Here is a 26,536-nt window from a genome sequence, read left to right on the forward strand (position 1 = left end):
GATTTTTTGAATCCATCCATACATGAAGAATTAATTCAATGTTTGGATGAAATAGAATCAATGAACAATTTTCATGAGAACATTAAATATAGGAATAATGATGAAATACCAGATGAGGATATGCTACAAGTCCTACTAAATTATGAGAAATCTGAACAATAAAATATTAATTACAAATTAAAAATTAGTTGCCATATTATTAATTTTTATTTCTAATTAATGAGGTAAAAGCGAAGTGATTGTAGTATAATGAAATACTTATAGTATAGAGTGCACACTTTTTTTGTTACATAGTAAGTTTACTCATATTTACTGCCCTTCTCCCACTGTATTTTTACCAATGTATATTTGATATCTCTTCTTCATCTCCTGCCTCCTTTCTCTCACTATCTGTCTCTGATACACCCTATCGCCGCCATTTTGTTTAGTTTCAGAAAAGAGTGAAATGTAATACTTTAAAACTTGAAAAGAGACCAGGGTAGAGTGCCCCTCACCCTAATTCTTTTTTAAAACTATTTTCTATCACTGTTTTCCCCTTGGTGCCCTCAGGGTGCGCGTACCGGAGAGCGCACCTGAGAACACACCCAGCGCTTACCCCGCAAAAATGTAAAAAAAAATTATAGTTTTTTTGCCCTTCAGGGTCCTTCTAGGCCCCCCTCACAAAACCTAGGGGGTCAAGGGGTGTCTACCCTGCGCCCTTTTAATCATTTCCCCCTTTTATTTTCTCCTCAGATGTCTCGATTTTACCGAGACACAAGATGGCGGACTCTCCGGACTGTTTAGAATGTTGACAGACATCCGACATCCAATCAGCTTTCCGCTCGCGCACTCCCGTAGCGTGCCGGGTGTGCTCCCCGGTATGTGTACCAGTGAGCGCTCGGAGCGCGCCTATAGATATATATGTGTTTTAGAAGTTAATTTTCATAAAAACCACTGGAGCAATTTTCACCAAACATAGCAAAGGCACATCTGCGTACCAGTCCCTACAATTTTGCCAAGATTGGTGTAATTCCATTCAGCGGTTCGAGCTGTAGACTTGTCAGACCGTCCTATGGAAATTAACATGGGGAAAACATGTTTTGGGACCCCCCTTTTTTCTCAGCCCCCACTTCACGAATCCACCTGAAACTTTCAGGGAAGGAGCGGAGTGGAGCTGGCCAAAATTTTGGAGAATTACACGCAAATTCCTCAACCGGCGCCAAAGATATTCCCAATAGAATGTAAAGGAGGTAGTTATAGTTAGGACCTTGTTTCTATTCAAAAAAGCGTTTCTTCTTTTGCCAGTATCTTTTGCGCCGTTTGACAAATCTTCACAAAATTTTCAAAACTAATGGCAGGCTCAGGTAAGCTCCTGTCTTGAAAGTTTTGACTTCATTCATCAAACAGGGCCGAGAAAAAAGGGAGTCCCAAAATGCATTTTCTCCATGTTAATTTCCATAAGAAACTGTTGACGCAACTACAGCCCAAACTGCTGAACGGAATACAACAAATTTGGCAGAAAGGTAGCTCTTGGTCCAGAGTGCATTCTTTTTGTTAAATGGTGTAAATCCATTTGGTAGGTTTTGAGGAAATTTAATATTTTTCAGATATACAACTGGGGATTCAGAGGATCTGTGAACCCTCCTGATCTTGAGTCTTCCAATGTGAATGACTGCCCAACACGTCAAAACAGGAAGTGTTGGCAGCCATCTTGTGACTTGTTTGATCGGAGTCAAAAGAAAAAAGTTGAAAAACCAAGAAAAGGGGGCAGGGTAGAAAGGCCTTGACCTCCTAGGCCTGCTCAGGGGGTCTCGCAGGGATCCCCCAGGGCCAATAACGCATTAAAAAAATGTTTGGGTGGGAATCATGCAGCGTCCATGAATCAGGCATAAAATAAAAGAAAACGAAGCACAGCCTTCTGCGCTTCATTTTCTTTAAACCCCCGGGTGGGTCAGGTCCTGGGGGCAATGCCGCAATTTGAAGCAAAGACCCCATGGGGGCTCCTGCTGCCCCGGGGACCACCACCTCCCCTGGTTGATATTCAATAAATTCTGGGGGCACACGGCCCCCCCAGCAGCCGGGGGACCACCACCCCCAGGGCTTTTTATATATAAAAGGTGCTGGGGCTCATGCCCTCCACTATGCGGCCCCGGGGACCGCCACATCCCCAGTTCTTCAATAATTAAGATTGGGGGACATGGTGCCTCCCACAACCCCGGGGACCACGACCTCCCCGGGGCTATCAAAAAAATTGAAGTGGAGGGGGGGTCAAGCTACCCACACTGCCCCGGGGACCACCACCTCCCCGGGGCACACATTAATTAAAATGCAGGGGTACGAAGCGGACCCCTGGCCCTAGGGACCACCACTTCCACGGGCGATCTATAAGAAAAGAGGAGCTCTCCATGGCCATGTGGACTGCCACCCCCACAGATCCGGGGTGCCCACCCCGAAACATTGCAGCTTACTATAGCATGGCATGAGCACTGCTCCCGCCATGCCAAAGCAACTTCTATTTCGCTTCATGGATGCAAGAGTAGGAAAACTGCTCTTGCTTCCATGAAGCAAAGCAGAATTACGTTTGTGCAAAGAGAGCTGCATGTTAGCAGCTCCCTATGCCCAAAAGCAATGCCGGCTCCCGCAGGAGACAGGGTGCTGGCAGGGACCACTGGGGCATTGGAGCTCCCCCGGTCACCAATGTGGGGCCAAGCCCCTGGGGATAGATCCCGGGGCCCAGAATTGCCCGGGTACGGGGCCTGCGGAGCCCCTACCCATTTCTTTTGGTCCCAGGGATGGAGTCTTTCGGGCCGAAATCGGCCTATGGAAGTGGGGGGCATTACATTTTTTGTTTTCTCTCATGGTAGGAGTTGCATCCCCTACGTAGCACTCAGCGCAGCCTGTCAGTGTAACATTGCGGTGGATTCACATATCCACCTTAAATAAATAATTGAATAGTATAGAAGCTAGCGTTGCAGTTGTGTACTTTTTTATAGAGCTTGTGAGATTAACCGCGGTGCGAATTCCGCCGCAGTTAGGTGGGCGGGACCGCGTCGGCCAATGGACATGCGCAGCACTATGGAGATAGTGCTCGTAACGGCTGTTGGCCGACAGAAACAGCGAAGGGGTTAAAGTTACAATCACATTAAAATTCATAGTTAGAAATAATATATACAAATATTAATTAAAAGTTAAACTTAAAAAAGTAAAATGTATAGTAATACATTGAATTCAAGCTTTTGTTTGGGGATCCGCGACAGGGTCACAAATCTAAAAAATATTTATAAAGAGTATATATTTTTTTAAAAAATGCCACTGTTGGGTTATAGGGTGGTTCTAACAAGAGCTGTTGTGTTCATTATGACTGGAGCTACATTTAAGAGCGGATACACAGCTTAAGGTTGTTGAGAAATACTCAGTTCCCTTCATCTGTGAAGTGAGTGAACTCCATCACTTCTGTAGATGTTATGCATATCAAAAGGTAGATTGTTGTTATTTTTTTTTTTAAGTTCTATGTAGCGCAAACTAGACCCAAAGATATCTGGTATCAGAGCGCTTTACATGAGCACCAGTTTTGTTACAGATGTTAGGCACAGGGAGATTACGTGATTTGCCCAGAATCACAGGATGTTGAGGATCGTTGCAGAGAAACGAACCCGGTTTCCTAGCTTTGAGGTTGACCGCTCTAGCCGTAAGGCTACATCCTCTGCCCAATGTTATAGATGGAGCCCATCCTTTAGTCTCTGAGGTAAGCAGAAACAGCTTTATTGACATTTTTCCTAGCCTTCTCAATCTGTGGACAGAATTGATTTGGCCACTTCCATTTCTGTCTTTGACATATGTTAGAGTATACAAAGACAGTTTGAGGGAAAAGCAACTGTTGTGCAAAGGTATCCTTCATTAGGATTTCCAGCCCTACCCCAGTCAATATGCCTAGGTCATTGCCACCAGAGTGAACAATCATGAGGTCAGGGGGTTGGAGATGCAAAAAGGTTTTAACCAAAGCCATCAATTTGTGCCACCTTAATCCACTCTGTGAAAACCATTTAAAATCCACAATTTTCAAACCTAGGTCTTTGTGTTCAGCATACCTTTTGCCCCAGAAAACATAGGTCTGCCCTTCAATCCATACTGTCAGCTTTTTGAATGGATGTGTGGAAAGAATAAAAATAAGTCTGTAGATGAGTAAGTCAGTTGGTGGAATGAGAAGTTTCTAAAATGGTGGAGTTGGTGCTGTTTTAGAAAAAGCAGATAACTGATTGGTTGGTCATAAACATTGTGTACTTAAAAATAGGATACATGTTACTTTCCTGATGTTCAGGATTGGTTATTGAAAAATGTTTGAAAGGTACATGGGATAGGATAAGGTGATATTTTGCAAAAGTCAACCACGCCTGCTATTTGCATTTGTAAGCTAGTGTGCTGAACCTCACAATATGGTGAACATGTGACCTTCTGGTACAGTTGAATGTTGCAGAAAGTGTTACTGTGGAAACTAAGATATTACGGACTGGGGAAGTGTTGAAACGTAAATGGTTTAAAAATATGAAATGCTAACTTATATATAAGTCATATGGTACTAAAATAAGTTTTGCCAAATCAGACTATGTTTAGAAGTGGTGTGTTGTTAAAAATATAATACTAGTATTATTGGAAATAGGTTTTTGAACTCCTGTAAGGGTTTGTGGATCAATCGTGACACTACACTGTGGCACTGCGATTGAGTCGCGACACCAGTAAATCACAGAACAAGTTTAAGCACTTTTATAAGAGGCTAATAAAGGGTTAATATGTCTAACCAATAGAGATGGTTTCAAAATTTGAAATAATGATGGAAGCATTTTGATTTGTTACTTACATTGGTTTGTGTGCAGAAAGAGAAGGAAAGTTTGCCATTACTGGTTTTACCTTGTTGAGAGTGGTGCACCACATTTATTGGGTGGGAAAGAACATCTTTTACTGGTGTCTGATATTTCATATTCTGCAATACTATTTAAGAGGTGAGTTGCACATTTGTAAGGTGTGTTATGTATTGTGCAGTAGTGCTTCAGCCTTTGTAGTGATATTTTTAACTTTGAAAAGCATTATTTATAAAGTTTGCAAAGTATTAGAGAAGTGTGATGTTATACAAAAGTTTATTGTAGTTTGTTTTATTGTACGGAAAAGAAGATTGAAATAGGTTCTGCATAGTAATATGTGTGCTACCTGATTTTTTAATGATAGTAGTAGAGAAAACTGATATTTCATTCATATTCACAGATGTATTAAACTACACCCGAGTCTATATAACTCTATACCCATATTCCCTGTTTATGATCCGAAAGTAATACATACACTTTCTTCTACATAAATTTAGAGAGTGCACCCTCTAAAATACAGATATTCAAGTATTCTTTGTTTTTTTTATATGTCATGTCACTAGCAAAAGACAGAAATAGGCATGCATACGTTCAGAAATATGGTTAGACTTATAACAGTGACAGGGTAAGGTTTGCTGATTTAAATTTAGCCAATCTAACATTGTGAGCAGTCAGTGAAAAATTAAGCTGCAGCAGAAAAGTGGGGTTTAACACATGTTGACGGAAGGGATTAGTGATTAGGGTACATTGTGAGAGACTCTGCAAAAATACACTTGAAGTATGCCATAAAATTGTTGGTGTCTGCTTCAAATGGGAAGAGCAGTCAAGTTTAACAGTCTGCGTGGTCTTGTGACTGAGGTATGTCTGTACTTGTATATGTATTCTCACATGTGTTATGCATGTGAAGATGTTAGACATTTGAAACACAGGTATATAACAATATGCATGTTTCTTTTTCTGTATGACACCACAAGCTAAAGGCACAGACACATGCATGCTTGGTTTTAGGACTATGGTAAGACTTACAACAGTGACGGCATGGATTGCTGTTTTACATTTTGGTAGACTCAACATTCTCATGAGTTGCTGAAAACTGAAGCTGCAAAAGAAAAGTGAGCTTTAAGACATGTCAGAAGAGGTATTAGTGATTAGGGTACTTTGTAGGATTCTCTGGAAAGGTACCATTGATGTTTGCTGTATGTCTCTACTTGTATATGTATTCTCACACGTGTTATGCATGTGAAGATGTTGGACGTGTGAAACATAAGTGTACAACTATTTGTATGTTTCTTTTATGCATGACACCACTAGTAAAAGGCACAGACACATGCCTGCATGGTTTCAGGAATATGGTGCAACTTACAACAGTAACATGGGAAGAATTGCTGTTTCACATTTGGCAGATTTAACATTCCGAGCAGTCGGTGAAAAATGAAGGCAGAAATGAAAGGTGAGCTTTAAGACATGCTGGTAGAGGGATTAGTGATTAGGGTACTTTAAATGAGTCTCCGGAAAGGTATACTTGAAGTATGCCGCATACAATTATGTGTCTGTTTGAAATGAGAAGTGCAGTCTGTCAAGTTTAAAGGTCTGCGTGCTCTTGTGACTGAGCTATGTGTCTACTTGTACATGTATTGTCACACATGTATGCATCTGAAGATGCTCGACATCTGAAACACAGGTATACAAATATTTTTTGTATGTTTCTTTTATGTATGATACCACAAGCAAAAGGCATAGACACACAGATGCATTCTTACAGGAGTGTAGTGTGACTTACAATAATGACATGGGAATGATTGGTGCCTTAAATATCTGGAGTTCTCTTGGTTCTTTCTGTACTTGCCTTGTCTCTTTGTGCAACTCTGTTTCTTTTGTGTGCAGTTCTGTTGGCTCTTTCTTCCTCTCTGTCGCTTCTTTCTTCACTCCTCTTGCCTCTTTCTGCACCCTTGTGCCCTCTCTCTGCACCTCTGTTGCCTGTTTGTGCACCTCTCTTGAGTCTTTTTGCACCCCTCTAGCCTCTTTCTGTACCACTCTTGTCTCTTTCTGTACCTCCCTTACCTCTTTCTGCTCCTCCCTTGACTTTTACTGTACCTCTTTACCTCTTTCTGCACCTCTTTTGCCTTTTTCTGCACCTCTGTTGCTTCTTTCTGCTCTCCTCTTCACTCTTTTTGTACCCTTCTTCATTCTTTGTGCATCTCTGTTGCCTGTTGTGCACTGTGTACTTCTCTTTCCCTTTTCTTCACCTCTGTTGTTTATTTCTACACTCCTCTTCTCTCTTGTTCAACCTTCTTCGCTCTTTGTGCATCTCTGTTGCCTGTATGTGCATTTCTCTTGCCTCTTTCTGTATCCCTATTGCCTCTCTATGCACCTCTCTTGCCACGTTCCACGTTCTTTACCCCTCTTGTCTCTTTCTGTACCACCCTTACCTCTTTCTGTACCACTCTTACCTCTTCTGCACCTCTGTTGCTCCTTTCTGCACTCTTCTTCCCTATTTGTCCACCCTTCTTCAAGCTTTGTGCATCTCTGTCGCCTGTTTGTGCTCCTGTTTTGCCTCTCTTTGTACCACTCTTGCCTCTTTCTGCACCTCCCTTGCATCTTTGTGTACCTCTCCTGTCTCTTTCTGTACCTCCCTTACCTCTTTCTGTACCTCTTTTGCCAATATCTGTACCTCCCTTGCTTCTCTCTGCACGTCTCTTGTCCCTTTATGTACCTCTCTTGCCTCTTTCTACAGATCTTTTATCTCTTTCTGTACCCCACTCTCTTCTTTCTGTACCTGTATTGCTTCTTTGTGCATTTCTATTGTTTCTTTCTGTACCTCCCTTACTGCGTTCTATACCATTCTTACCTTATCTGCACTTCTGTTGCTTCTTTCTACAGTCCTCTTCCCTATTTGTGCACCCTTCTTCAATCTTTATGCATCTCTGTTGCCTGTTTGTGTACCTTTTTTGCCTCTTTCTGTTCCACTCTTGCCTCTTTCTGCACCTCCCTTGCCTTTTTGTGTACCTCTGCTGTCTCTTTCTGTACCCCTTACCTCTTTCTGTACCTCTTTTGCCAATTTCTGTATCTCTCTTGCTCCTTTCTGCACCTCTGTTGTCTCTTTCTGCACCTCTCTTGCCTTTTACTCCACCTCTTTCCTTCTTTCGGCAACTCTCTTGCCTCTTTCTATAGACCTGTTTCCTCTTTCTGTACCTCACTCTCTTCTTTCTGTACCTGTATTGCTTCTTTGTGTATTTCTCTTGCTTATTTCTGCACTTCACTTTCTTTATTTGTTATGAAAAGAATAATGATGTAATTGTAAGTAATTACTTAGTGGGTATAATGAATATTGATATGTAATTTATTTAAAATTGTCAATTGATGTAACAAACTTTTGAAACTATTCTTTGTTTTTTAGAAATGTATTTTATTTGGATAACAAATTGAAGATGGCAAGAAAACATGAAAAGAGAACAGAACAAAGAAAACAGTACTACTTAAAGAAAAGTACAAAGAGCACATTTGAAAACAACCAAAATGTTACTCAAGAAAAATTCTCCTCTGGTAGGAGCACTAAACAGTTTCTTAAAACTGTTTTAGAAAGATTTAAAAAATTCAATAATAATGAAAGCAAAAGAAAATTTTTACAACAAAGAGAAGTTAAAGAAGAATTGTAAAGGTAAAAAACATTTGTTATGGGGAAAACAACACATTTAAGAAGGCAAAAAATAATATAAGGAGACACGAGTAAAAAGGTTTAAGAGTAGAGTAATTTAAAATTAATTAAATGATTTCAAAACATATAAAAGATCAGCAGCATATATGAAAATGTAGTAGATAGTGCTTTTGAATTGAAACGAAAATGATTTATATTAACATTGAAGAGAATGAGAACATTGGATAAAACAATGGTGTTTATGAAAGAGAAAAGCAAACAAAAAAATGGTTAATAGAAGTAACTTTTGTAAAATTTAGACTGTTGAATGGAAGCATACTTCTAGTACTGAACCTTTATTGAAGAAAGTTATTTTCAACAGAACACATTAGTTCATGCAGTTGATACTAGTGGTTGATGCTATGAGATGGAAGATGGTTCTCCCATTCCAAAAGAAAAAATGGTTCCTAGGAATGTGGAAGAAGTAATAGCTGAAGAAGTTCAAGGGAGCCATGCACAAGATCCTGTATCTAAGTGGGATTGTAGCAGTATTTGCAGTTTTTGACAGAAATCTATTGACATATTGGGAATTGTTTGACAAAATGCAAAAAAAAGTGTTAAACAGAAGATTAACACGCTACAAGGACTAGATCCATATAAAATAAAAAAATATACTAAGTTGCAAGGACTTTCTCTGGCTTGTCTTTCATGAAAAGTGCATCCCATATTTCACTGAAGCCATCATGGAGCTGGGGAACTCGTAATGAAAAATGTCCAGCCTGGCCACTTACAATATCCAGGAATCAATAAGGATATTGCAGGAGCATATATGCTCATGCAGATATGTCCTTACAGGAGATGGAGTGCATCCTGCCTTAGGGCTAAGGCCTGCTAGAGGGCTGTCTTACTTATATCTCATGCAGTGTCTATGGGTATGGCACACAGGTATGCTAGTAGGGTTTGTAGTTTTATTATTTTTCTGTAGTCAAGCTCATGTTATTTTGATTGTGCTGATGGTTTTCTTTATAATATATTGTATTGTAGTTACCCCTGAAGAAGGTAATCAACCTGAAATGCATTGGGTACATTTTAAGATACAGTGACATGAGGAATTTTGAACTCTCTGGTACTGCTGCAAAAGGTCAGGAAAAACAATGTTAAAAACCATGTGTAAGATGAATTAAAGAATCATGAAAACATATGAAGAAAGTTTTGATTAAAAGAAGATTAAAAAATGATGAACTAGTAAAAGACTTTGGATTCATTTATTCATTTTGTCTGACAAGTGTCTGTTTCTTCCACGGTTGGAAAACGTGCACAGGCGGAGTGCGCATCAAGAATGCATACCTTAACACCGTTATCAATCATGAGTGCATTCTACCATTCCTGGTTTGCTTATAATGTTGTTTCATCCACGGGTTATATTGCACCAATTTAAGGAGTTTAGTGATTGAACAGAGGAAAGATGAACCTTTGATTGAAAACTTGATTAAAAAGAAGTCAGCAGCATTAGAGGTGAGTTTCGTTCATGGATTGAAAGACAGAGAACACCATCATGGCAGTCTTCATGGACTTGTATTAGATATCATTTTAATTCATTTTTGCTGTTCTATATGTTTTGTAAACTGATGTCCCATTGCTAGTGTGTCATGTACATTTTGTTTTTGTATTTGAGTAGGGTTTTAAGTCAAATTCAGGTGCACTGTATTTTATATATAATGAATTTCTGAGCACAAGGTCCATGCAAAGTGTGTGGGTGACCTGAGGCATGTTGGGAATTGTAGTGTGAATGGGGATAGTTTCACTGTTCCCTGCATGCTGTGAATTGAATTGAAGAATCATGAAAACTTTGGGGCATATTTACAAGGAAACTGTCGGAACTCAGTGTTGAGCCAAGGTGGCTAAAGCTGTGCTCCTACAGTTTCCAAACACATGTATGCACCATATTCACAAGAATACAGTGCACCTCTGCATTTACCTCAGCACTGGCACTAAATATAGCTGCCTAGCACCAACACAGGCACTCTTGCATCATTGTGCAAGGGTACCTGCGTTGCTAGGAAAGATTGTTTATGTGCAGGAAGGTGTCAATGCACAATGCAGCACACATAGAAACAGCACAGCAAACACAAAAAGAAAATAGGCAATTTCTCCTCATTTTGCCATGTTAGTTTTGCCACCCTCGTTAGTATGGGACAGTGTCAAAATAAATGAGTGTTGCAGCGGAACGCCTACCGCAACACCCATTTCCCACCCCTTTTATGCTAAGTGTAGCATGAAAGGGAGCCTTACTCACAAGGCCGCGTTAAGCTCCGTTCATTTGCTGAACATCGCCTTGTGAATACGGCGAAGACCCTATCGCCACATGAACATCGGAAAGAGTGACTTTTCCGTGGCAATAGGGGCTTGCAAATATGCCCCTTTGAGATAAACAAATGGAGAAACTGGTGACTAAAAGTAGATCACAATGTGCTAAACTAGTTAAAGACTTTGGATTCATTTATTCATGTGGGTCTGCATTTTGTCTGGGGGCCTGACGAGGATCAATTTTTTCCACACAAGAATGTGGGCCATGTTGGCTCTTCAGGGGTGCCTGCACCAAGATACGCAAGCTGCAGTGGCATTGTGCATATGCTTGGTGACCGGTTCCATAGGCTGGCACAACTCGTGCTGCAGCCCTTAGGGACCCTCTTCAAACATAAGGTCCTTGGTACCAGGGGTACCTTTTACCAGGGACTTACATGTGAGCTATGGGGGTGTCAAACATGGAAACAACAGGTACAGTTTAGGAAAGGAGTTTTGGCACAGGGGACCTGGTTGGAAGGGACCCTTTGCACTTCCAGCCAAATCGGCATCAGTTTCCAGGCACAAATTGGGGTCTAACTAAGTCCAAAAAAGGTATTTTCATACAGAAGCCCATATCTGGCCTGACTGCATTAGAGAAGTTAAGCTGTACACTCAAAACACAGTGTTCTAAAAACGAGCCAGAAGATGATGCTAGTGTTGTAAGTGGTGTAGTTAAAGACATACACAAAAAAACTAATTCATAGTAGATATTTTTCACAAAGAGCCAAGAAAGCCAATTTGCATTAAAGTGGTTACTCTGTGTGCACAAAAAGCTACAAACCCATTACTGCTATCATGGCAGCACAGTAAAACAAGGCACATGGGCATTTAGTGAAAAGTACAGTGACATTATAACTGGCCGTGGCATCCAAAGAGCAAACACTTCTTAAATGAAACTCACCATACATAAGCAATTAAAATATCATAAATGCATCGAAGAATACACAATGGCTTGCAATTAGAAGCTATCAGTCATTTTATGTTTGACTACACCTACGAAACACAGCGATTGAGGTCCTCCTTTCTATCGGTGAAACGTGCACTCAGAGGTGAGGGTATACGGTACTCTCTGCTTTTCCCAGCCAGACTGCGAGTCGAGCTGGATGTCACGGCTCGTTTCTTCCATACCCCGGAGGACGCCTGGACGTGGATCGAAACTTATAAAGCAGGAACCGACGGCACGCGTCAGCAGGAAAAGGAGATGCTGAGAGCGACACAGGTGCGGAAATCACAAAGACTCCGCAGGAAGAGACGGGACACCCGAACGCCATCGGCCTCACAAACAGAGGAAGAACGAAAGGCAGCGCTGCAAGCAGTGGTAGAACTATCGGGTGCTAGTCCGCCACTATCGAAACAAGGCACGGACTCAGAGGGGAATAACACGGGGTCAGAGACGGACATATCAGAGACGCAAGGCGCCAAGGGCCCAAAGGTGTCACCGAACTCAGCAGACAAAGTGCTGGATGCCTGACACGTGAGAATTCAGATCTTTCTCATAACATTGATTGTCTAACATTGATGGGGACAGTATAAGGTGACCTGTGGTCAAGAACTCAATAATCGCATTTCTTTTCTCAGGGATCCTAGGGGGGCGGGTTACAGTTGGCGCAGCCGCCCGTTGGTCCAGAGCCTACCCCTAACAACCCTTAAGGCTACTGCAGCGACGACTGCAGGATAGACTGGTGATAAGTTGAATGAGGGTAGTTTGGACGGGGCTGATGGGTTGCTATTGGGTCCTGTTCTGGGGAGAAGAGGGAGGGTAACAGTTGGGGATGTTCCTTTGAAATGGATGCTTAAATTCACTGTTGGGAGGAGGGGTGGGGCGGGGTACAAGGGGAATTGTTGGGAAGGTTCCACCACTGAAGCTAGATCGACAGTCGTTTTGACCAGTACTGAGAAGGAATGGGATTATGGTTGACATCGATAATTTGAAATGTATGACCTGGAATGTGAGGGGGCTCCATACGATGGTGAGGAGGCATAAAGTTCACTCTTACTTAACTTGCAGAGGCGTCCAGATTGCTTTTCTCCAGGAAACACTCTTAACGGCAACAGAGGGTCTAGCTTTGCAACGCAGATGGCGGGGACAAGTGTTTAGTACTGCTTATTCCGCATACGCTAGAGGGACGTTGATCTGGATTAGAGCCGGAGTTCCATTCCAGATGACCAGACAGGTGATCGACCCTGAGGGTAGATTTGTGGCTGTGGCGGGCAGGCTACGGGGCCAAGACATTACCCTATACAGCATATATGCACCCAACACGGAACAGCTGGTTTTCCTGGGGAAACAGTCGGGGACACTAGCACATTTACTGTCGGGACCAATAGTGGTTGGAGGGGATTTTAATTCAGTAACTGATGTTTTGCTAGACAGGTCTCCCCCTCCGCTCAATGATTCCCCGGTTCATAGGTTAGCTAAGGGCAGGTTGGAATGGCAGGCACAATGGAATCTGGTTGATGCATGGCGTTCACAACACCCAGCAGGTCGGGATTACTCATACTTCTCAAGAGTACACGAGTTACATGTCCGGTTGGACGCGATGCTGTGTTCTCCACTGATAATGCCGTTAGTGGTGCGGACTGAATATCTCGCCAGGACAATTTCAGACCATAACCCCCTATTGGTCACCCTAGACTGGATGCCCGAGATTCCATGTGTTCCCACGTGGAAATTACGTCCCGACACCATGGACGACCCGCTGTTTCAAGCGATGCTGGAAGAAGGGATTAGGCAACATTTCACGGTAAATGTTGGCACTGCCACGACTAGGGCAACAGAATGGAATGCCTTCAAGGTTGTCACCAGGTGGCTCTGTATTGGGAAGCAGCCGGGGGTACGTAGGGTTCTCCTAGGGGATCTTGATACAGCGGAGGGAAACCTCCGGAAAATTGAAATAGCGAGGCCGGAACACCCTGAGCTCCAAGAGAAACTCAATGCAGCTCGAGAGGCAGTTGCAGTCGAGGTGGAGCGACTCGCTGCTTTGACTTCAAGGCTTACTCAAACAGAATGCATGTGGAGGGGGACAAGGCGAGCACCCTGCTGGCATGGCTGGTCAACCCCGAGAGAGGACACTTACCCTTCCTGGCTCTAGAGGAAGATGAGGGAGCTATGATGTACACACAGACTGAAATATTACAGGGTTTCACAAGGTATTATGAAGAGCTTTACAAAAGTAAGGTAGCAGAGGGAAACCCGGCTCTGGATGCCTTCTTGGACGAGCTGGATCTCCCGCAAATGGATCCCGACCAAGCAGAAGGTCTAGGAAAGGATATAGAGATAGCGGAGATTCGAGGGGTTATAAAACGCATGGCTCGTAATAAAACGCCAGGACTGGACGGTCTGCCGGTGGAATTTTATAGCAAATATGTCGACCTATTAGCGCCAAGGCTCCTGGAGGTATACAAAGAGGCCAAGGAAGTGGGCCGTTTACTCCAATCGATGAGGGAGGCACTGGTGATACCGCTCTTGAAGCCAGGGAGAGAGGGTAGCGACAAGACCTCCTATAGGCCGTTGTCCATGCTAACTACGGACTATAAGATTCTCAGCAGCATATTAGCGGCCCGATTGCTGATATGCATGACCTCGTTGGTCCACGACAACCAGTAGGGGTTTATCCCCAAACGTAACACCACCTCGAATATTCGGAGACTCATACGCCTCATGAACGTTGATGACTCTGAGGCACAGGTACCCCTGATCCTCTCCGTAGACATAGAGAAGGCTTTTGATAGCCTGGAGTGGGACTACCTGTACAATGTTTTGCGGTGTTTCGGATTGGGTGAGGAGTATATAAATTGGACGAGAGTCTTATATACCTCGGCGACGGCAAGGGTACGTGTGGGGAGGTTGATATCGCCTCAATACCAGGTAACGCGCGAGACTAGACAGGGGTGCTCACTGTCCCCCCTCTTGTTTGCCCTTGCAATAGAACCTTTAGCTTGTGCGATCAGAACGGGAAGACATTACAGAGGGTTAGTCGACAGGGAAGGGAGACATTTGATATCCTTATATGCGGATGACTTATTGCTATTCCTGGAAAATGCGGAGACAGCTTTGTACGGGGCAGAAAGATTCTTGCATAGCTTTGGGGAGATATCAGGCCTAAAAGTCAACTGGTCCAAAACGTGCATGTTTCCTGTCCGACAAGGAGAGCCCAGACCGGAGGGTCATCAGCTGATAAAATGGGAACCCACCTGCTTCAAATACCTCGGTGTACATATATACCATACTCCGGCAGACAAGCTGGAAGATAATGTGGGTCGATGCATACGAGCATTGAAAGGCAACATGGCCTTCTGGGCAACTCTACCTCTATCATTGATGGGCCGGATCTCCCTGTTAAAAATGGTGGCCCTACCAAGACTTTTGTATTACTTCCGCACACTACCCGTGTGGATACCGTGCTCCATTTTCAAAGCGCTGAAATCACAGGTCTCCTCCTTTCTTTGGGGGGCGGGGAGATGTAAGGTTGCCCAGAATACGCTCATTAGACCAAAAGACGAGGGGGGACTTGCAGTCCCAAATTTCAAACTTTACTATCTGGCAGCACAGCTGCAGCTGTTTACTCAGGAGGTGGCGAGAGTGTTCAGGGGCCCAGAGCAGGAGAGAGAGGGAGGTACACCAATACACATCTTGGCTTATATAACACTGCAGCAGAAGCTGAACTTACGGGATCTGACCATTGAGGAGCGAACGTTCCAATTTGTTGGAACAGATCTCAACGCCTGGCAGGAGTGCGTCACCCGTATGCACCGGAAATTCCACTCGGGATGTTGACGGCGTTACCGCACGGAGGGGACTGGTCCCAACTGCAGATATGGGAAGAGGTGGGACTACAAGTGGTGGGAGATCTCTATGAGGATGGGGCCCTACTGCCCTACCAAGCGCTCCAGGAAAGATTTGATCTGCCTAGGGGGGACTTCTTATTACATGCCGCGATTACCAGGGCGATACAAGCACACTGGCGGGAGGGACTAATGGAACCCACAACATCATTGGCCTGTCAGTACACCATAATGGCAGCGGGCAATCATAAAGCAGTCACATGCCTCTATGGCAGAATGCTCTGTGAAAACTCACCTCAGTTGACTGTGTTGAAAAATAAGTGGGAAGCCGACATAGGTACAGAGATCCCGGAGACAGCTTGGGCACAGATAGTGAGACGAGCCTGTAAGAGCACTAGAAACGCTCGCTTCCAGCTAGTGCACTTTTTCATATTGCACAGAGCGTACTTGACCCCGGGGAAAGTCCGGAAATATTTTGGAGTACAGGAAGCGGCATGCCCAAGATGTTCTAGGGAGGCAGTAGAATTAGATCACATGCTTTGGACTTGCCCGGTGCTGGGGGATTACTGGAGGGCAATAGGAGAAGTTTTGAAGGAGGCGACGGGGAGACAAATAAAGTTTGATATGGCTGTCGGGGTTCTACACTGGTTCCCACATGCCCCCAAGCACAGGAATACCAGCAAATTCATTGACATGGGCCTTATATTAGCCAAGCGAGAGATTACTCGGCATTGGAAGGCAAGAGCTGGTCCATCGTATAGACGCTGGATGAGCGAATTCCTGAAATGGGCCACCTGTGAAAGCACCCTTAGCTATCAGATGGCACGCAGACGGCGGGATGACAGAGCACTAGCCGCAGCGTCGGCATGGGAGGTATTAGTACAGACCCTGAGGGATCTGGAGGTACAGAATGAAGAGGAGGAGCTAGACACTGAAAGGGAGCCCAGACAGCACACCCAGGATACATTACACTCCATAACGCCTAATGCTCCTGATTCATGACACCAGAAATAGACTGAGATATTCTGCGAAGTGGTGGGACTGTGGGAGGGGGGAGGGAGGAGAGACCACATTAGGGGCAATAGGAGACAGCATTAGGCACATCGGAACTCCTAGCGAACGTTGCAGGGTGCACCACCAACTCATAACACATAATACCATCAGACTACTGAGGGACTCCCCGGAACGACCAAGAATAATGACACCTAGCATAGAGAGAGGTGGGAATTTACAGGTATAATCGTCAGATGAGAGTTCTGCAAGATTATGATTGGGGAAGAAACTACAGAAGGTATAAGAGTGCATCAAGGAAAATCGATTGTTTCTTTTAGCTGCCAATTTGATAGGGATTTGTGGGGAGGAGGAGGGACTTATGGTTGAGGGGTTGTTTATAAAAAAAGAAAAGCAGACTCGAGGTGCCCCTACTAGTTGGATGTTATGATCTAATGTTGCACGTCCTTCTCTTTGTCCTGATATACGCCGCCCGACCTCCGGGATGTGGGCAATAGGGCTGTGTAAAGATTGAAGTAGACGATTAATGCGATACACCCACTAGATAGGGGAGTGAGCAATGTTGTAACATTTGACTTATATAGTGCCTGCAATAAAAACATATTTAAAAAAAAATCTGTCATTTTATGTTTGTCGTCCTAAGAAATCACTACTTTATCCCCATCACCAAAACTTAATGGTAACATAACTCGGACCATGTACCTCAAAATCACTTTGGGTTTGATGGGCGGCAGATCCTAGTAATAGCATAGTATGGGAAATGCATGAAAATCAAAGGTTGAAGATGGCAGACTAAAAGCACACAATCTCACTGCGCTTCTTATTGTGCTTCTTAGAATAATGATAGCCTGTGGTCAAAATGATGCCTAAAACTGCTTGTAGTTGGACCTGAAAAAAATAAAGAGAATTAGATGTGCCAGAATATTAAGAGGTTGGTTCTATGTTTATTGCAATCTCATTTTAATATGAAATAATATGTCATAATACAGACCCCAAGGATATGTCAGATTGGGAGAGGGACGATTTAATCAAAAGGGCTTCCTATTTTTTCCCCTGCTGTTTGCTACATTTGACAAACATTTTGTTTTTGAATATGTTCTAGAATCAGTGCACCTTGGAAATCTGATTGTCAAGTATGGCTACATCTACCCTTTAAAGGACCCCAGGACCCTGGTTTTGCGAGCAGATGAGTCACCCTACAGATTTCAGGTATGAACCTTTTGTAGCTGTGCATCTAGAAGTATTGTCACTTTCTTGAAGTGCAATATCTGTATTATCTGTTATGTGTTTACTCAGAGGTGGGTATTTAGGATGGGGCCTGACTAAATCATGCCACCTAGAAACCTGCTACAGAAAGCCAGATTAATATATTTAGCTCCCCGGTTTTCTACAGAAATGTATTATGTACATATATTCACCAAAGAAATCACTTGTACTTACATTAAAAACCATTGACATTCCCCATTGAAGGTATGTGGACTGCCTGAACTTCCACCTCTGCCATAGACTCAAAAAGGACATCACAGGTGATATAGCAAATGACAACATTTATGACATCACATGTAGCAAAACCGATGGTGTCTACTAATTCCATTTTTTTTATCAGTTAAACATTCCCTGCCCATATAGCTGTAAGTTTGATGGTCTACTGATCCCTGGCTGTGAAGCAGCAGTGTTCAAATTGACTTTAACCCCTCATTTTACTTTTTCAGGGATATTGGTGTATTGCCCCCCTGGGCCATCTGGCCTGTGAGCTACAACCTTCCCAGATTTAGTTATTCCCTTCCACTTTAGTACGGCAAATTTCTCTTTCTGGGAGATTTTAATCTCCATCTGGAGGATCCAGCCTGCATTATTAGCAATACCTTTATCTCAGATTTGGCAGCTATGAACATTTTGCTTCACAACGCTGGTCCCACCCATAAAGCCGGCCATCTACTAGACCCTATTTTTTCCAAAGTATCTAATCTTGATTGTCCTGCAGCTACTCCTCTGTGCTGGACTGATCATTTCTTGGTGGATTTCAGGCTTGTGGCTTCGCAACTTTCTCACACGGCGTATGATAATGTTACAAAACTAACTAGGAATTGGAAAAACTTGGATATTGCTAATTTTAATAACTTTCTTTCTATCAATACCCCCATTTTAAAAACGTTTTTGCTTTGGACCTAGTGACTTGTCAAAACTGGATCCAGTCTGCCTTAGACACTTGTCTCCCTATCTCTGTCAGGAAGACAAATAATCATTGTCCTCCTTCTCCTTGGTTCTCCAAAGAGTTGAAAACTGAGAAAACTAAATGTAAGAACATGGAAAAAGGTAGCGAAGGGCCTATGCGCCTGAAGCTAAAACTGCCTATCGTCATACTAAAAGGGCGTATCATTCTCTTTGCAGGTCTGCGCGTGCAAACTATGTCTCTTTGACCATTACAGATGCAAAAAATTGTCCTAAAACATTATTCAAGATGGTCAAAGAACTATCTGGTTCTGCAAGTTCACCGGCTCCCTCAGTTTGAATGAAATGCAATGTGTGAACGTTGACCAATTTTTTACAAATAAAGTGGAAGCAATATACTCAATCTTGGCTGGCAATACATCACCCTCTTTTAACATGCCTATTTCTACTCATGTTCAACCTGGCTCTTTGTTTGATTGCAGAGATGCACATGTTGTAGATCCTAATAATAAATTGGAAACCTGGTCATTTTTAAAATATTACTACTTTTAAACAACATTTAAGTAGTATTAAATCTGGTTCTCATTGTGATCTCCTTCCTATTACAGTATTGCAGCAGCTTGAAGCTCCAGCACTTTTACATTTCATGGAACTTCTCAATACATCCCTAAAGGGGTCTTTCATTCCTTCGGAATGGAAGCATGCAGGGGTCATTCCACTGCTGAAAAAAGGCAGTTCTGACCCTGCGCTATCTTCAAACTATCGGCCAATCTCTCTGCTGCCCGCCTTCTCTAAAGTTTTGGAGAGGCACATCAACAGCCAATTGTCCAAGTTTATAGAAACTTATGGGCTTCTTCATCCATCTCAGTCTGGCTTTATGACCGGCTATTCTACTGAGGCCACGCTTCTTGGCGTCACAGAAATTTTGCGCCAGAATCTAGATGCAGGTGACACGATGGCTTTAAGATTTCAGGGCAGCCTTTGATACGGTATCCCATGTCGTGCTTATAAAGGCCCTACAATCCATTGGGGTCACTGGCTCTGCTTTGAGCTGGCCACTTTCTTTCCTCATGAATCGTACCTTTCAGGTTTTCTCTTCCTCAGCAAATTCTAAGACCTACTCTTCACCTTATGGAGTCCCCCAGGGGTCTATTCTTAGCCCTCTGTTATTTAACATTTATGTTAAACCCCTGGCAGCAATCGTTGAAGAGTCTGGTTTGTCGCTCTTCTCTTATGCTGACGACACCCAGATTATTTTGTCTTTTCCTGCTGGAAAGACTGCAGAGATTTAAGCTCTCAGGACTGGGCTCAGCAAAGTGGCTTCATGGATGCCCGCTAATTTCCTCAAGCTCAATGGTGAAAAAACTGAGGTTTTGGTTCTGGGTAAAGAGAAAAATCTCTGGGGTCCGCAACATTGGCCCACAGAAATGGGTGCATTCCCGCAAATTTCCAATCATGTTCGTAACCTTGGCTTTATTATTGACGACTCACTATCTATGCGTCAACAAACCATAAAGGTTACTGTAACATGTTTCACCATTTTTAAATGGGTGAGGAAGATTGTGTTGATGTCTGCCAAGCTCTACCCAGAGAACCATAGTCCAGGCCCTTATAACATTTAGGCTGGACTACTGCAACATCCTGTACCTGGGAGCAAATAAAGATGTAACACGTAAGCTGCAGCGGGTACATAACTCTGGTGCCAGATTACTTTGTCGGGTTTCCAGGTCCGCCTCGATCTCCAGTTCTTTGAGGCACCTCCATTGGCTTACGGGTGAAAACCGGGTCAAGTTTAAAGCTCTGACTTATATGTTTCGAATTAAGCACGACAGAGCCCCCCCCATATTTGCAAAACTTGGTCCGCCCCTACGTGCCTTCTCGCACTCTTCGGTCTACCACCCGGGCCAAATTTCAGGTGCCAAAGGTTAGATTATCCTGTACTGGTGGCTGTTCTTTTTGTATTTAGGCCCCGTATTGTGGAATGCTCTCTCTTTGTCTCTTCGCACCCAGTCCAACTTCATATTGTTTCAAAGTCACTCAAAACCTGGCTTTTTAACCAGTAGGTCTGTCTGTCTGCTCTGCTGTTTCTTGATGGCACCAGGAAACCCTTTTTGGGTAGCTGTTGCGCCAATATATAAATTTAAAGAATAAATAAAATACAATTCCCCCACTGCGTCCTTTGGAATCTTTCGAATTTGGAACCACACAGTATCAAGAGGAATCCACAGATTTATGTGATTAGGTATTTATTTATCAGGGAGTACTATAAAGTGTTCCATATATCTCAGCAGTTATCATGAGTAAGAAATGTGGTTATTTCTTGATAGGGTTGGAAGCCCTACTCAGGCAACAACCACAGTCTTTGTCAGGGGGAACCACAGAACGTCAATACATTAACCTATGGTTAACCCTCTGGTAGCTTGACAGCAAAGGAGTCAGGCTTAACTTAAAGGCAGTGTGAAAAGTATTTATGTAGCACACAGTAATAAAGTGTAAACACAACACACAGAAGATCCCAATCCACTTTAGCACATTTTAATACATAAAATGACAGCAAAACATATTAAATCCAATCTGTAGAACCGGAGTTATGAATTTTAAATGTTTTTGTGAAAAATAGTGCCAAAAAGTAAAAAGAGTCAACATTGATTATTTAGTCATGCGAGATTGGGTCCAAGTTACAAGTTATGGCTGACTGCGATGGAGCGTGGGTTGGATACAGGTAACAGGTTCTCCCCGGTCAAGAGCTACTTTCAGACTTATACTGAAGATTTCCTTGGAAAGGCAGAGTCCCCAGTGGGGCCAGGCAGAACACTATAGCCAAGATGAGGTCGTCAATGACGGTGAGCTCCTGGACAAAGTCTTGGTGCTATAGATGATGATGGATAAACTTCAGCCGGGAAAAGCTGGGTTTTCAGGCTGAAGAGGTTGTCAATGTCTGTGGGGTGCTGGTCCTCATCAGGACCGATGAAGATTTCTACCTTTAGATTTATATGGTTTTTTTTAGCTCGGATTCACCTAGCGGGACAAACTACAAACTGTATCCAAAGAGGACATCATAGTTGGGAGGTCCAGCTGAAGAGGATGTGCTATTGGGTAGAAGAACAGAGTGGGAGCTGCAGCAAAGTCAACACCACCTGTGATGCACCTTCATGGTCTGCTGTTGGTTCATATAGCAGTTTTGGTGAGAGCATTTCCAAGTCCCAGGTTTTGGTGGGAGGAGGCCACTTCACCACCACACCAAGGCTCCAAGAACTAGAGTGGGCACCACTTGAGGGCTCGGACTCACTCTAGGAGGGACCAGAAGCAGCAGGTACATTGGTTGCAGGGTCACTGGAGTTTGTTCTGCCCCTGTAGCTCACACAGACCAGCTAGCTAGCCCTTGGAGTCACTCTGCTGGTGCTGGGTTCAAGGAGCAGGTCCAGTCTTCCTTCTACAGGCATCAGGGCAGCGGACAGTCCTTCCAGAAGAAGCGCAGCTGAGCAGTCCTTCCAGCAGCAGAGCAGCAGAAAAGTCCTTCTTCTGAGTTTCCACAAGTCCAGAAGTGATTTGGAGAGTAGCTCTGTGGGTTCAATACTTATAGCTGGTACTAGCCTTGGTGTGTTGAGACTTCCTGTCCTACCAGCACATCTGGTTCTGGAAAGTTCTTTCCCTTCCCTTGTCAATGGTCTAAACTAACTGGGGTGACAAACATCTGGTGCAGGTCCCTTTGGGGGTGCTGAAGACAATGCCCTTTGAAGTATAAGTGGGGCAGGATATTGCTCCGACCCCAGTAATCCTGGCAAGATGCCCAACCTCCACACCTAGCCTCCTATTTCTCATTGTTTGGCAGCAATCAGAGCCTTTCATAGTCATGTGACCCAGTATACTGACAGAAGACACAATTAATTAGGATAAGAAAATGACAACTTTCTAAAAGTGGTATTTTCAGAACTATAACTCAAAATCCAACCTTACCATTAAGGAGCTTTTAAAATTAAATTTCATAAAGCATACCTATATCTGCCTCCAATCCTAAGTTAGCATGTATTAAATGTAATATGGTAACCCACAGTTAGTCAGAGGGAGAGATAGGCCTTACCACAATAAAAAACAACTTTAGGAGTTTTTACTACTAAGACATTTAAAACTTAAGTGCACATCATGCTTTTTAAATTCGATACAACCTGCCCTAGGAGCTGGTAGGGCCCACCTTATGAATGACATATGAGTATTAAAACGGAAGTTTGAGGCCTGGCACAAGGTTTATTTTGTCAGGTTGAAATGGGAGTTTAAAACTGTACCACAGGCTTCAGTAACAGGCCTGTGTAGTTTTAAAGTGCTACTTTAGTGATTAGCACAATAGGTGCTGCAGGCCTACTAGCAGCAATTAATTTACAAGCCCTGTGTACAGTTAGTGTAACTTACCAGGAATATACAAGAAATTTAAAGGTGCCAATCAGTTGTAGGTCAGTTTCACCATGTTTTAAGTAGAGAGCACTAGCATGTTAGCACTGGTTAGCAGTGGTAAATTACAAAGATTACTAAAGTTAACCAAAATAAATTCAGTAAAACAGGAGTGGTGAACAAAAACGGTTGGGGGAATACCACACCAAGAATGTCTAACATGTGTCTCCACCAGATGAAAGCAGGATGAACTACCCACCCTCATAGGAGTTCTCCTTACTAAGATGGAGTAACCTGGAAAGACCATCAGCATTGCATCGGGTCAATCTCAGGGCAGACGTTATGGCGTAAAGTCCATTCCCTGTAGGAAGATCACATAAACAGTTTGTTATTCTCACCCTCATCAGCATTAGCCATCTGAGTGTTCTGTGGTCTGTCTGAATCTGGAAGTAAGTCCCAAACAAGTATGGTCTCAGCTTCTTCAATACCCAGAGTACTGCTAAGGCTTCCTTTTAGTTGTACTCCACATCTGTTCCCTAGAAAGTTTCTTCCTACCAATGAAGTCTAAAGACTAGTCGGGTCCTCTTCATTTACCTGTGAGAGCACAGCTCCTCTGTCAGGCTCTGAGGCGTCCATCCAGATTAATAAATCGTTAGACATGTCAGGGACCCTGAGCAATGGTGCCTTGCACATGGCCTTTTTTAAAGTGTCAAAGGCGTTCTGGCACACATCGGTCCAGATCCCCTTTTTTGGGTTGCTTTAAAGGTGCCAGCTCTACCAAGGGGGCAACAATGGTGCCATAGCCCTTGAAGAATCTTCTGAAATAGTTGATGAGGTCAAGGAAGGCCCTCATCTCAGTCTGAATCTTAGGGGGGTTCCAAGTAAAGATTGTCTGAATTTCAGCCTCTAGGAGCTGCACCTTGCCCCTACTGACCATGTGGTCCAAATAAACCACAGATCCCCACCCTGTATAGAACTTACTGCCCTAATGAGCCTTCTGCCTGAAGCACTTCCTGGAGCTGGCACTGATGGTCTTCCCAGCTGTAACTGAAGACTACAATGTCATCTAGATAGGCAACACGGAAAGACTCCATCCCTGTCAGGATACAAGAATGCAGCCCTCTCCTTATCCCCCTCAGTTAAGGCAATCTGCCAGTACCAGACCATAAGTCAAACTTGCTCAGAAACTTTGCAGCTCCTAACCAGTTGAGGAGCTCATCAGCTCAGGAATGGGGTAAACATCAATCTTAACAACTGAATTAAGCCCCCAGTAATTCACACAGACCCAGGGTTCGGGTGTGATGCTTGGTTGGGTGGGGTTCAATACTGGCAGTACTTGACTTGACCAAGAGCTGTTGGAGTGTTCAATCACCCCTAACTCCAGCCTCTTGGAGACCTCCTCCTTGATACTGCCTCCCACTTTGTCAGACGGCCTCTAAATTATACTGTCTCTGTTGTCAATGTCATGGGTGCACCAAGTAGTGAGCTCTGATGTGAGAAAAAAGAGGCAAACTGCCCCAGCAAATGGTGACAGTCCCTCTGTTGTTCTGGGTCAGGTAATGTGAGAGCACAACTCCTTCCACTGGCCCATTCTCCTTCTTGGAAAATAGGAGGTCGGGGAGAAGTTCACTTTCCTCATCCCTCATCATCTGTCACCAGGAGCATGGTTACCTCAGTCTTCTCAAAGTGGGGTTTGAAGCGGTTGACATGAAGAAGCCTCAAAGGTTTCCTGCGGCTCTTGAGGTCCCCCAGGTAGGTGACTTCCCTATGCTCCTTTACGTCACAGGGCCCGGACCAGTGCTCCATTACCCACACCTTCTTATCAGGTTCAAACTCAACCAGAATGGCCTTCAGATCATACCAGAATGTCCTGGGGGCAAACATGCAGCTGACTATATCCGGAGGGGGCTTCTTGGAAGCTTGCTCCCCTCCTCCTTCACGAGGCAGAGAGGCCCTCTGACAGGGTGGCCATACAGAAGTTCAAGTGTTGAACTCTACCCCCTTGTGAGGCTCCTCCCTGAAACAAAACAATGGGCATTGCCAGAGGACAACCCACTTCCTTTTCATGGGCATGGACATGTCCATGATCATGACTTTGAAGGTCTTGTTGGATCTTACAAGTCCATTGGTCTTGGGGTAAAAGGGTGTGCAAAACTTGTAAGTTACTTCACTCTCATCCCACCTGGATGAGATGGAAGTGGGTGTCTCTGTCAGACATGATCTCCTTTGTGAAACCCACTTGGATAAAGATTGCCATCAGTGCCCTGGCCAATGCTGATGCAATCACTGTCCTCAGAGGTATATCCTCTTTGTACTGGGTGGCTTTGGCCACCAGGACAAGAATTAACCTGTTGCCCAGGGCTATCTCGGTGTCCAGAGGTTCAACAATGTTGCTGCCTACCCGCTCAAACGGGGTGCCTACAACAGGAAGGGGCACCATGGGTTGTTATGTCCTACCTTAGGGGTGACACATAAGTATTAAAACTGAAGGTTTAGACCTGGAAAAAGGTTTACTTTGCTTGGTCGAAATGGCTGTTTACGACTACACTACAGGCTGCAGTGTTAGGCCTTAGACATTTTAAGTGCTACTTTAAAGGTTGCCGCAATGAGTGCTGCAAGCCCAGTAGTAGTATTTTATTTACAGGCCATTTGTACAATTATTACCATTTACTAGGGATTTGCAGGGAAATTAAAGGTCTAATCAGGTGGAGGCAAATTTTACCCTATTTTAAGGTGAGAGCACAAGCACTTTAGCACTGGTTAGCACTGGCAAAACACAGAGTCCAAAGCCACCAGAAACAAATGCAGCAACACAGGAGGGGTGAAGCCAAAATGTTAAGGGGAATACATGCCAAAAATGACAGGTCCAACACATGTAGCAGTAGGGTGGATTAGAAAGGTCTTCAGCTAAAGTAGTAGCGAGTTAGAGTCCAGTTAACAAACAGACATGCGTTTGATATTCTTTGCTGCAAATTTGCTACACACATGAAAAGCATTCTCTTGCCTAGCACTGAGATTCTGGAACCTTCACCGAAATGAACTAGGACATCACTATAACTTACTGTCCATGGGAATAAACTTTGAGGGATCCACACAGATTGTCCATAATTGGCTATTTCTATTTCTTCCCTTCCCTTCATCCCTTCCTTGCCTTCTCAAGTTACTTTTTGTTGTATTGTTAATTTTCTGTGAGGCCCTGCTTATACCCTATGACTAGCATTGCGTTACATAAATAATTTAAATACATGAATACATAAACAACCCCCAAAAAATGTTCAGTTAAAGAGATTGCGAAGCAAGTCTGTTTTTAAGTTCTCATGACTCTCATCCACTCTTTCTGAGCTCAGGCTTCGACTCAAGACATTCA

At 43.6% G+C, this 26,536-nt stretch overlaps 1 protein-coding gene across 1 annotated transcript in view; it reads left to right on the forward strand.

Annotated features, from left to right (window-relative positions):
* Positions 1-26,536, forward strand: part of RGS11 (regulator of G protein signaling 11) — a 1,486,254-nt gene that overhangs the window by 181,106 nt on the left and 1,278,612 nt on the right. Inside the window, exon 4 of the mRNA XM_086939774.1 lies at positions 17,714-17,820. Coding sequence (XP_086795900.1) covers positions 17,714-17,820 — 107 coding nt within the window. The remainder of the gene's footprint in view (positions 1-17,713; positions 17,821-26,536) is intronic.

Source organism: Lissotriton vulgaris, chromosome 10 (assembly GCF_964263255.1).
Source record: "Lissotriton vulgaris chromosome 10, aLisVul1.2, whole genome shotgun sequence".
Lineage (NCBI taxonomy): Eukaryota > Metazoa > Chordata > Amphibia > Caudata > Salamandridae > Lissotriton > Lissotriton vulgaris.